The sequence below is a fragment of the Chroicocephalus ridibundus genome, chromosome 6 (genome assembly GCF_963924245.1).
Source record: "Chroicocephalus ridibundus chromosome 6, bChrRid1.1, whole genome shotgun sequence".
Lineage (NCBI taxonomy): Eukaryota > Metazoa > Chordata > Aves > Charadriiformes > Laridae > Chroicocephalus > Chroicocephalus ridibundus.
The window spans coordinates 48,914,202-48,927,516 of record NC_086289.1 but is presented as its reverse complement, the minus strand read 5'-3'; the positions used below and the strand labels follow the sequence as shown (position 1 = coordinate 48,927,516).

The window sequence follows — 13,315 nt, the reverse complement described above, 5'->3', positions numbered from 1 at the left end:
AGTTAAAGTGTAAATCAGGTTTCTGTACTGTAAGGCTGTGCTCCCCGCTTCCCACCTGATGGCTGACGGCTGGAGAATGGGAAAGCATACAGAGTTTTATGACCAAGGCTATGTAGGATAGTGCAATAGCTGAGGAAAAAAACCACTTTCTCCTTAACTTTCTTTTTAAGGAATCCAACTTAAATCAATTTAGAATGGAGGGAATTTCTTTCCTGCCAGTTTAGGGAAACAGCGGACGTGAATAGGGATGCTTTGTTTTACCTAGTATAACTGAGACTCTTAAGACACTGAAGGCAGAGACGTATACAGTGAAAGGCTCGAAGGTTGTATGCATTGATAGGTTCCATTCTACTGGTGTAAAATAAGACTAATGGACTGCTCAAGTTAATGATATTACACGGCTGTAACAATTGCAGTTCAAATCATCTCTGAGTTTTGACCACAGGTTTTTAGTGGTGTACCAAACACAAAATGAAACAGGAAAGGAACCAATTCTTGAACTCCTTACAGACGTTACAAAGCTGGGACTTCTCTTTTTCTATTCTTTAAAATGGTACTAAGCAGAAGTTTGGCTGCTGCTGAGGATATAATAACTAACTATTTACTGTTTAAAATGTTAAGATTATGGTCAATGTCAGCGGGTTATTTTAAGAAATTCCGTATTTCAAAAAGTGTTAAAGAAAGGCTTCACTTTTTAACTAGTTTTCCCTACTTCTGCATCCAAAATTAAATATTGGAAGTATTCTAATGGGATAAAGAGTCAGTTCAGAAAATCACCAGGTTGCTTTTTGCAGAGTAAATAAAACACCCCCTATAAATTTCTAATGAACAGACAGCAAAACACTCAAAGTCCATCAGCACTTTGTAGAATTTGAGCGAGATTTTACTATTCATAGCACAATTGTCTTCTCAGTACTTAGCTATATGGAAGACCAAAAAAAAAAAAAAACTGTAAAAATTGTAATCTGTAAAACCCTGCATAAATAATACATCCTTTACAATAATTTTTAAAAATTTTTAACAGATTAAAACTTTTTCATTAGGTATAACAGCAGAAGTTAAAAAACAATTTGACCAAAATCATCAGACCAAAATGCTTATTCTATTCCTTCATGTAATTAGGTACACGTTTCCCTACTTTCTGCGACAGTATTTCTTGCTTTTTGAAATAGCCCTCCAGGACATTGAACCTACAAATTTTTGGTATTATTTTCATCATCTTTTAGGTAAACTCTAGACATTTTGTCAAAGTTATTATTTTACAGTCTATCATTATTCCTCTCCCTCTGCACAGCTATGTGATCAAGCCACAAAGGAAGCATCTGAAAATGTTATGTGCTCCCACCTATTCCTCTACTGTTTGCTTTCAGGAATGGCTCCTTTTTCTAGAAGTAGAAGTTCATGAAATAATTGTGCTGTCCTGTTCTGTCACAGACCATACGCTCTAAGTCATAACATCTTCCTATGCCCCTGTTGCTAAGAACACAGTAACAGGTTTTATGGTTATGATGCTGGTATCAGAGGAGTAGAGCTGGTGCCGTGATTGGAAATACAGCTCGTTTTCTTTATCTGTATGTCAAACTGGACTCTGTTTATGACAAGCAGATGCATACTGATAAAGTTCTAAAAATACTGTCACCAAAATTTCTTCAGCTTCTGGGCCTATAGGAAGGAGAAGATTGTATAAATCTGAATGCTGCATTTACTATGAGTAAGTAAATCACACTGTGCAAAGAAGGTCAGGATGACAAGTTCTGTCAAATAGCTTTTAGTAAGAAGCTCACAGACGTGTTCAGCTGGAAGCAATGGTGCTAGCTTTACAGAAAAAAACTCTGCGAAGATAACTTGAATGTACAGAAATCAAGAGGTTCCTGAGCTCTAGGTCTATATTTATGAAAAACAAAATGCCACAGCCTTGATTTTCAGAAGTGCTCTGCTGATTGTTTTGGCATCTAAATTAAAAGACTGTGTTCCTATGGACACTATACTCTGATTTCCATTTTACTTGAAGCTTGTAGTATAATTTAAGATGAAAGGTAGCCTTTGTCTTCCCTGTTTGGGACTTTTGCATTCTCTTAAAGTAAGCTCGTAAGATGTGATGATCTGCTGCAATACCTAATGCAAACTTGTAGTCAGCCTAAATCAGTATTTTCATTCTTCTGATTTATCCTCTCCACCTTCCCTTAGCATGCCCTTGAGAAATGCTCGTTCTATGATTGGTTGATTCACAATAGACTTGAACATGCGATGATGCAATTGTTCTAGTGAATCAGGCACCTATTTCAATATCAGAAAATAGAAAATGGCTCTTGAGTTTCTCTGCTGCCAAGAATTGCATTATTTTGAATCACTGATTGCCAGAGTGTTCTTAAAATTAGAGGCAAATGTTTTTTTTTTTCCCCTCACATTTGCACATTTGCCTCAGCCTTATTGGTGGTTCTGTGTTACAGAGTGCTAAAGTAGTTTAACTCAACTCAAACTATCACATCCAATACAAACTGAGGATACCAACACTGCTTTTTCCACAGCAATGACCTAAAACAGGAAGAATGCCAATATACAAATTAAGCTTCCAAATAAGACCTGTATTGAGGGCCTCATCCACACCCACTGAAGGCACTGGAACATGTCAGTGACTTCAAGGGTTTTGCATGCCAGTATTAGCTTTCTGTAAGTGAGTTCAATTTAAGAATACTTTCTAATGGAAAATCATTAACGTGCCCTTTGGCATTCCTGGCAGTAACCTTAATCATACTGAATTCCTTTAGTCTTACAGCTATTACAGGAATACCACTGTAATTTAACATTAATAACAGACCCTTACTAGGAAGTATTACCAATTTCTTGCTTAGGTGATGTTATAATTAGCAATATCTTGCTGTGACAATTGCCGCTGTAAAAGAAGTGCCATTTATAGATGGTATTACATATGCAGCATGTTCTGCATGCATGTCCAAGCATTCTGATATGTGCTAAGTGACTGGAAAGGCAACAGTGAAAGATATACATGCAGAAGAACATTTTAAAACACCTTAGATGTAATGCAAAGTCACTTTTTGCACATACAGGGCTGTAAATGAAATAAGAGACTTGAAAGAAGGTTTTAAGTTATGCTTGATTAAATCTGTATTATAATCTTCTGGTACTCTTATATCATACTTAGGTCTCCTGGGTGCTGTTAAGTTTTGTCAGCCAACAAACTATAATTTCATGCGTGAGTGGACTAATACAAGTCCGGGCTTCTTTTTCTTTGTACATTCAGACTACAGTATGCTGTAATAATAAAGTAAGAAGGGGAGGAAAAAATAAAGCAAAATAAAGAATTGTCACATGGAATAACAATTAATACTTATCAGTAAAATCAGATACAAAGATGTCTTGAGCTATAATTTGTTGAGATCAATAAACTGTGAGTCAATTTACTTCACTAGGCTTTAGATCAACTCTTCAAGTTCTGTATTTTGATTTGACAGGTACTGTAACACAGAAGTAAGCTGCAGAACTGGATGGTCTTTTTTAAATGCAGCAATTTTTCTAGTTGTGTCTTTTGTCCATGCTGGAACATTTGGCTTTTGGTCAACAGCTATTAATATAGCACCTCCGTATAAAATATGGGTATGAGAGGAATCCTCTGTACTTAGTTCTGTCTTGGTAGCATATGTGCTGAATTTCTCTTATGCTACAATGTAAATCTTGACACTGTCTAGTTTTAACATGCTACAGCTTGTATGTGCCTTCATACAGCTGAAAATAACATTAAGAGAAAAAAACGAAAACAGTTCCGCAAGCTGGATTGCCTGACTGAGGCCTTGCTTGTATGAAGTGCTACATTCTCTTGATGGGACTTGTAAGCATCCACTGATGTGGTGAATAGCTTCAGAAACAGCTCTTGGTAAATCTGGGAGGAATGGCTTGGGTATTTCAGCTCTCGGGTGTAGTGCAAAGGTTCCTCAGGTCGGGTGGGGACTGACCACTCATCCACAGGCAGGGATGAAGCATGTAGCGGTGCTTTGCTGGGAAAAGGGGCTTCTTTAATGCCAGCTGCTAAAACATACTGACAGAAATTAGTTGTAGCCAGTCAAAATTTTTCAGGTGTGTTATCTCTGTGTCTAAAGTGTGCGATTGCTGAAATAAAAAAAGTCACTTTCAGCAGCATTGTAGACAGAAGTTTTGCCTGTTTCCTACCTCTTCCCCTTTACCCCCCCTGCTCTGGCACATTAACAGTCTCTTCTGAGAGCTCTGCAAAAGCCAGATTTCTCAGGGCTCCAGAGGTGCCAGTTCCACCTCTCTACCTTTTTTCAATTTTCTGACTTACTTGGTGGGCTGCCAGACTCCTATGCAGCTGATGAGCCTCAGAAACATTTCAGAAATACTTAAAAAAAAATAATCGACTTTAAAAATGAGCTTTGGAGTTGTTTTGTACTGGAAAGATTTGAGTTACATTTCTTCTGTGAAAAACTTTATTTTTAAATTTCAGAACTCCTTGTGTGATGAGGATTGTAGTTTCTATAGTTTCTAGCTATTGCAGATTTTAATGCATTTTAATATAGTTTTACATGAAAGAAAATGACATAGTTGCATAAAACCCCATGTGTTTATATTTGGGCCGTTGTGGTCTGTGAAACAATTTTTATATTTGGTTGTGGTCCTCGTTATCAGAAATTGAGAAAACCCCTTGAACGGCACAAACAAAAGGTATACTACATCAAATGAGCTAGGATGTTAAATGGAAAAGCTGGTGATTATACACCAAGTTGTCTAGAATATGCTGTAGGCCAGGTTCTGCCTTAGAAACCATGCAAAACTGACAAAAATCAATGGCTGTTTGATGCAAAGAACAGAAAAAGAGAACCTGGCCCAGCACGTCTCCGATGGATGACAACAAGGATTCGATAACAGCTTACACAATGTTTTGGGGTTTTTTGACTTTACTGTGAATCTCTTTTCACATCAAAGCACTTCCTCTTTTCTCAGATTGCAATAATAATGACATGCTCTCCTTCTACACTTGTCCCATGCCTGCACTGATTACCCATTATTTTGAACATTGATTATTTTTTAAATCCCACAAAGTTTCCCCCATGTCTGTCTCTATTCCTTCCCTTAAAGGCAAAAGCACTGCATACTACTATGAAGGCTTTAAAGAAATCAAGGCATTAGATATAATGGTTTTGCCACCAGCAAAGTAAAAGCCTTTGGCAAAAATAAAATCTTCTTCCAGAATTACTTAGTTTTCCTATTATTTTATATAAGAGAAAAAATTAAGACTATGAAAAAGAATCTGATCTTTCTATTTTCTACCCTTGTCAGCTCCTTTTCTCCCTAACTACATTATTTTTTTGCCTCTTTTTTCAGTTTTAAACATGTAAATAAACCTTTCGGCAATTTATCGAATCTTACTGTCAGGATGAAAAATCTAAATAGTAAAAATTTCAAACTTTATCTCCTTTTGATTGTATTTTGTGGAAACAAAATTCCTGCAGCTCCCTTGTCCCTTCAGGATAATGGCAGGGAAAGGATGGGTTCAAAGACTTATATTTTGCAATAAAAATAACAAGAAATGATCACAAATAATCATAGACTGGGTTAGGTACATATGTCTCTATGCGATGGAAGGGTAAAAAGGAGCATATGTGAAATACTATAAAAGAACCAGAGATTTTTTCATTTAACACTTTGTATTTAACTTTGCATTTAAACTTAGCATTCAACTCACATTTAGTAATGTTTTGTTGTAAAAATACCTGGACAAGAAAGAGATTTTCAAAGAATTGACGTGAGAGAAACTTTACAAATGAGAATGATTTTACTTGCATATTCAGCATGGAATTGTTTAAGAATTATTTATCCAGGTTTCTTTCTGTGAATGGAGGACAAACTGAGGTCGCTTATTATTCTGGTTAATCATTAGCCATGTTTATTTATTAGGTTAATTTGCAGAGTTTCAACAATCTTGCGTCCTTGGAAAGGGTCAGGAAATAGCACGAAATCAGATATACTGATTATTTGTGCTGTAAAAACAACGAGTTTTTCTAGATCACATGCTTGAAAATTCAACATGTTGTTGGAATGAGTTTTGAACCAAGTTCATGAAACTGTTGCTAGTGATAAAATACCTTCTGGGGACCCTGTCCTGCTAAAGTTTGCAGTGCTTGAGAAAACCTTACGGTACAGTTACCTGCTCTTGCATCATGTTCATGTTATGATATCCACTATAATCCATTCACTAGGATTTGTGCTTTCCCCTCAGCTTTTACTATGATCTACTTGTAACACCTGCAAAACTGATTCTTGTGCTCTATTTGCATATCTATGCTACGAGGTCTACATTTCTTGCTAGTCCATTACACATTACTGTTTCTTTGTGCTGCCTGAATTTGCTTACGTTACATTATCTGATGCTGCTTTGATTCATAATTAGACTGAAGTCTTGCTGCGATAAAATTGTCTTTTCTGTTCTTGAAAACTGTCTAGCAAAATGAGGTTCAGGTCCAAAACTAGGATACCATGTGCTATTTTGCTGTCGTCATTGACGTGATAAAGAATATCAAATCAGAATATTAGTGATTAAGAAACGTTTCATTCTTCAGCAGGTAAAAGAAAATGGTGTGCACATGCATGTTTACAGCCTCTTGTCTTTTCCTTCCAAAGATTTCTGTCTCTGATATGAGAGTGGCAAGTCATCCCATAAGGAAAATTCAGCTGAAGACCACAAAATGCTGAATTTTTCTTTGATTGTCAGTTCACCCTGGAATGCACTTTTGCTTTTAGTAGCATTTCCATTTTCTCACAGGCACAGAACAGTACTTATCTTACTTCATAGGCAGCCATTATGGCTGTTTTATCCACGTACAAAGCATAGGAGAAATAAAATGATAGGTGCCCTGATAAGTTAAGGAGGATAAACTTTTGAAGTCTACAAATAATGCAGTTCCTTTTGGCTGATTGATTTCAGGTAAGTGCAAAGGACAAAAACAACTTAAAACAACTTTTTTTTTTTTTTTTTAAGCTGAAAGGAATGTATCTGAATGAGGGATAACTGCAGTTCAAGTAGAAACACTTTTACAAGTCGCTTTATGGAGAATTGGCTCACTCTGTCCCAGACTCCTGCTTCTATTCAGTGTAACTGAATGTTAGTTCCTCAGATTGAAAAGGAATCTGTAAAGAAGTAGAAAGCTCTCCTCTGTTTGTGGCAGTGTGCATGTGAGCTGCTCAAAAGTAAAGCTCTGTGCAAGTTAGACAGCTACGTTGCTATTCAGTAGCTTGGAGCAATATCAAGGATGCACTAGGCCTGTCATTGCAATAGTTACAATACCCAAACTAGCCAGCTAACAACAACCATCATCTTTCTCTTGCTCCCTCTCATCCCTCATGTGCCAGAGGTAGGCAGCATTAGTGCTCTGGTTGTTGTTTAGTTTTGGAGGATCACATCACACGCAATCTCATCCTCACCCCATTGTCAGAAGAAAAAAATTATTAGACTTGGCTGCAGGTGGGCCCAAGGCCTGTCTCTGGCAATTTAACACTGAAGTATTCAAAGAAACTTACCGTGCATTTGAAGTCTTTGTCCCTCTTCCTTCCCTTCTTGCATTCTCCTATTGTAATCTTGCATACATTTTCCTGTTACGCAGTAACTACTTTTTTCTCAATGCAAGTTTCAGTGTGTGCTATTAGAAGTACATATCCTGCAACATAACGTAGGCTTCTCCTTATGAAGACAGTGAACATTTACGGTAGGAAACACCTTAGCACATACATTATGCTCTCTTTTTTTCATCTTCAGTTTCAGTTATTTTTGCACTTTTGTGTTTTAGTGCAGAAATCCCAAATCCTTCCTTCTCCTCTCTGTATGCAGCACAAGAAGCTGGGAGAACAGTGTAGTCACCTTCCTGCCTGATGCTACAGAACAGCCATTGAGAGCAAATATGCCCCCACATGAGGAAGTGAGAATTACATGAACACAGAAAGAGAAAGAAGCCTTAGTGAACAAAAAGCTTTGTATAAGATCGTGTTAAACCAGAAATGATCACAGGAGTTTAGTCTAAAGTAGCTGCAAAAACAGGTGAAGATTTTTTGCTAGTCATTTTTGTTATATGAATTTTACCTTCGTTTTTAGCAATAGATTGTAACTGGGAACATAGGCCTGTGTAGAGAGGGAATTCTGTCTCTAGTCAAGTATGCAATGTCTTGGGACCAAGCAGGTAAAAGCCAGTGATACTTGTTGGGGCAAGCAAGTAGAGAGGTTTGGGACTCAGAAGACTTAAAAGCAAACTACTACCAGCTGGGAGCAAAGTTTTTTGTGGGATGCTCTGGAATAGGATGACTTTGCGCACCATTTGTTTGAGCTCTGCCCTTATATACACAGGTACTTGCCCTTACAGGATAAAATTTCCACCTACTTATTCTTATGTTAGCTAAACTCGACTACATCTGCCTTGAAAAAACAGAAATGACAAAATAAAAGCCATGTACATAATCCGGGATTATAGATCTTGGTACTTTTCCCTGATAAATTCTTGAAATATCTTTGTTTATTCCCTCACTTTTCTACTTGCCCGAAGTAGGTTATTACAGCTTCAAATGGTAATGCATTGTAAGCTGTAAAAGCAAAGAAGTCAAAATAAATTCACTGAAATTTATCAATTTTTAGATACCAAGTATTTTATTTTTCATTTTCCTTGCTTAAATTATTGAGATGAAAATCCAAGATGACACCTCTAAGTACTTAAATGATCTGTTATTCATTTTTATTATTCCAATATTAATATTTTTTAGCCTAGATTTTAGAGAATGCTGTGTTTTTCTTAGGTATCAATGCCTGATTCAAAGATATTTGCTTAAAGAAAACAACCCTTATTCAACCCAGCTGGCTCTGGATCAGGCTCCTACTGTTTCTTTCAGAATAAAAATAGAATCTGATTCTCAAATAGAATTTCAGGGTGGTTTGGTTTTTTTTTTTGCATAGTTCTACCCTAGTGTGGCATGTTGCTACCTAGTGTGGCATGTTGCCATTGCCTAAGACCACTGAACTAAGTGGAAATCATTCATAAGGACAGCAAGGAACAGCATAACTTTTTGATTTCCTTAGTGATATTACCTGCCTCTTGATTTTCCCTTGTGAAATAAATAGGCATAAGAGATGCTATTGCCAGAAAGGTGGGCAGATCTGTGTCGATGCCTAAGTGAAAATGTCAAACTATAGAAACGTCACAGTCTTGTCTGCTTTCAAAGTATACAACCGGATAGATTATTATTTTGCTGTATCTTCTCTTCGAAAACTTTGTCATAATCCTCTATGCAATCTTGTATTGGGCACAAATACTGTGCTACATGGCAATTTCTTCTTCTAAATTTAGCACCGCAGCTCTGTAACGTTAGGCAGGGAAAGGCAAAAGAAAGTTTGGGTGGATAATTTCTCTCTCGCTGAAAAGAATGTCTTTCAGAAATAGTCATACCAAAGAAATGCTGAGAGCTGTGAGTCATAGCATTAGCGTGTTAAACTATTATTCTGTGCAGGTATATGGGCATACATTTTCAGGATTAGTAAAATGTAGAAGTATTATTTGTAATAAAAATATATTTTAGGATAATGGCAGGGCTATAATGTCTGAAAATCTGAATTCTAAAGAAAGACTATGATGACTTGAAGAGAGTGACACTTATTAATAAATTTGTTCTTTTTAAGGATTTTTTTTTAAATCACTTAGAATATTTTCTTGAAATCCAAAAGACGTGGAAACCAGACTTTCCAGAATAAAGCATCAGACACCCACGCTCAAGATCACCACCACAGAGATAATCTCTGAGAAGCGGTGCTTCTGGTGCCTTCTAGAGTTCTGTCATTTCGCATGTACTCTTGTCAGGCTTTTTCATATTGATTTCTCTTTCCCTTCTGCCTCTGTCCCTTGTTTTCTAGCTCTACCCTTGTTGTCTCTGTCATGTCTTTTTTTAACTCATGCCTCTGTCCCGTTCTTGCCCTCCACATTTTCTTGATTTCTTTTTTCTCTTTTTTTTTTTTTTCCTTTGCAGCAATGTTTTCCCCCCCTGTTTATCTGTTCCTTCTGACTTATCGTTTCTAAGATATACCACAACCACAGGCTATTCCTTCTGTAAAAGAAGGGGGACTGGGTGGTAGTTAAAGCCAGTTATGCTGGTACTCAGCATTAGCATTTAAACATATTTTCCCCCTCTATACAGCATTCACCTACCCTTTCTAAGTATTCTTGAAGAATTATTCTAGGGAAACACTTTAATGCAAAGTGTTTTTTGGCTCTTAGAACTGCTCTGGTAGATGAATCAGGGCGATACATTCATTGTTAACCAAAAAGAATGGTTAACCCTTTGAAGGGTAACTTCACTTGAATTCTCCAAGAACGCTGTATTCCCAAAGAGTTACATTTTATCAGCTGAAATACTTCATCCTAGTTTGCTGTAGCTGGTATCAGAAAAACAGACATGTAGCCTGAATGTTACTCTCTACTCTGCAGGGTAATGGACCAATAGATGTGCTATTGGATACTGGTAGAGCTTTGCCTGTTTGGCTCCTGAGCCAGTATGCACAGAAATTAGCAGATGGGCTTCTCTTATATTCATTCTATATCTCTGTTAAAGACTTAGGGCATGACTGTTACTGTGGCATCTTACTGATAGCTACGCAAAGCCTTTGCAGAGTCAGCTTAAAATGGCAATAAATTAGAATGGTAGCTTTCACCATCTTTGCAAAGGCATTAGTGACAGTATGGGTGTCAAAGACTCTGCTCTACCTTGGCTTTGGGAGGATGTAGACGCAAGAGAGTGTTGCCTCAGTAAGAATGCGGATAGAAGCACAAAGGCTCGGGAACTGGGGACTAGGAAGTATGAGCTCCAGGGAAGTCCTGGGAGCTGTGTCTTCATAATAGGTGCATCTTCCTCTGTTTGTAAGAGGTGTGGGTAAACCAGTCTTGTCTTATTTTTACTTTCTCTTGGGTAGCTACTGCTTTGTGAATACATGGACAGGCAGCAGCCATTGGGCTGCTTCAGTCTCCAACCTTTTGGTTTCCCAGACACAGAATTTACACCATATCTGATTAATAATTGGATTAGTTTCATCCTGGAATTTAAAAAGGTTAATTTATTTAAACCTATTGACAATATATTACTGTAGGGCAGAGCTTCTCACTCCTTACAGCCTCAATCAGGAACATACTACCACTGTACTGTCCTGCTTTTCTAGACCTTCTGTTTCTTTGATCTTTCAAAATTTCTTCCACTTACAAAAATGTAATTTATTTTAATGTCTTTAGTTTTTGTTTTTAGAAGTATAATAATTTTTGGATTTGTAAATATTTTGAAGGTGCCGGTTGTAATGAAACGATCATCTATAGCAGAAAAGGATACTTGTGATCAAAGCCATACCATATTCTGAACAGCCATGCACTCTCAGCTTTGGTTGTATTTTTATCCAGATTAGATGCAGTCTGCAAAAATAAACAAATGAATAAAGTGAAAACCATTTTATAACATAAATAAATCATGAAGTTCCAATATTAAAAATACATGTCAAACCAAATTACAACTTAACTGCTTTTTTTTGTTTTAATTTAAAAAGCCTCCTTGCAGAAATGTCATCTCTGTGAATAAGTTCAGGCGCATATTGGCTCGCATAGCACATTTCTCATTGCTTATATACTCATTGGAAGAGTGCAGCATTTACTTTTATTAATGATTCCAATTTTATTAAGCAGCTGAGAAGCACTATATTCTGAGATCAATAAAATGATATTTCCATTTAATTGCCATTGTGGGACTACTTCAGTTTACTTCCTGCAGGATCGGATGCTATTTGCGTATGGCTAACAAAATGTCATTCCCAAAGGGATCATGATATTCTAATAATTATGGCACTACTTTTCTTTCTGTGCTTCTTTCCAAGGGGAGAGGAACACAGCTTTGGAGCTGTGTCTGAACTTCCCTGTGTATGGCTGTTACTTTTCATTCCCTGTGAATCTGGAAAGCCCAACAATGTTCTCTTAGATGGATGACACTTGTTAGTATGGGATATATGCAAGAAAACCAACTTCTTTCACTGTGAAGACACGCTAACACAGGAAAAAAATGAAAAGTAGGTAAATCAAATAAAAATGTCATATTTGAAAAAAAAGAGAAAGAAAAAGACAACAAAGGGGAAGAAGAAGAATGAGAGAGATGAGAGAGAAAATTAAAAGAAATAACCTGACATAAATTGAATAACTGTGACAGGTACTAAGTTAAAACAAAGAGGGCTGCAGAGAATGCAGCAGAGGTCTGTATTAGTAAAAGACTGAGATGTCAAATACAAAAAAATCAGACAAATGAAAATAGAATGACACAGGGGGGAAAAGGAATAATCAGTGCAGCAAAACTATCTTCCAGGGTAAAATTTACTACTATAAGGAATGCTGACTTGGACATGATAGGGCATGAAAGGTGTTATATTTATTTACAACTTCTGTGTTGTATTGCCAAGTTCTTGTCAAGAGAGGTAGGTGTTAATTCACAGGCCACAGTTGGGACATTGGATGTGTTATTGTTATTCATAAACATGATTATTTTCACTTTTAATAAAAGAAGGAGAAAATTAGATGCCTAGTGACTTCTGAAGAAATCAAGTTTTCACAAAACATGCATTCAGCAGTCTCTGATCTTTGATAATTCATGAGTGCTGTAAAGTAAAAATTAGAAATAGAAAATTTCTGAAATTATGTATCTTTAAAATCCAGTCAAGAATAGATTAAGTTTCTGTGTCCTGGCCTTGGTCAGAATTTGGGCTGAGACATTGCAGGAATTCCCACCAAGATGCTTAGGGAGAGTCATATTAGTTGATTAGTCCCTTCAGATTCAGAATAAATCAGGATCTTGGCATGTGGTGCAGTGGAGCTTTATGCTAACCCTTTTAGTTGTGACTGAGTTGTAAAACTAAGGATATGGTCAGACATGAATAATATTGCTTTTCCTTTTTTTTTTCTCCAAAGAACACCTGAAATCCATTCACTTTCAATGAAATCTGAGACCCTAAATGCCTTCAGATATGTGTAAATGTTAAGAATACTCAGTATGTAAGAGAGATTAAAATTCTGCCTAATGATATCTTTAATGTATTTTCAAGTGAACAGGGTCTCTTATTCATGTCTTGCCCCAACAAATTTTCTACATTTATATCACTGTTGTGTGATTTCAATTTAAGTTCCAGTTGTGCAGTCTGAAAGAGTGCACGGGATGGTATTTCCTAGAAACAGGAACACAGTTATTATTAGGTGCTCTTTTGCTTTTGGCTGTGGCAACTTGTCAAGTGCAGCGT

At 36.8% G+C, this 13,315-nt stretch overlaps 2 protein-coding genes across 2 annotated transcripts in view; one reads left to right on the top strand and one right to left on the bottom strand.

Annotated features, from left to right (window-relative positions):
* The window catches only part of DIPK2A (divergent protein kinase domain 2A), a 263,792-nt gene that overhangs the window by 48,069 nt on the left and 202,408 nt on the right, over positions 1-13,315 (top strand). The window lies entirely within an intron of this gene.
* The window catches only part of SLC9A9 (solute carrier family 9 member A9), a 209,620-nt gene that overhangs the window by 44,860 nt on the left and 151,445 nt on the right, over positions 1-13,315 (bottom strand). The window contains exon 14 of the mRNA XM_063339370.1: positions 11,377-11,456. Coding sequence (XP_063195440.1) covers positions 11,377-11,456 — 80 coding nt within the window. The remainder of the gene's footprint in view (positions 1-11,376; positions 11,457-13,315) is intronic.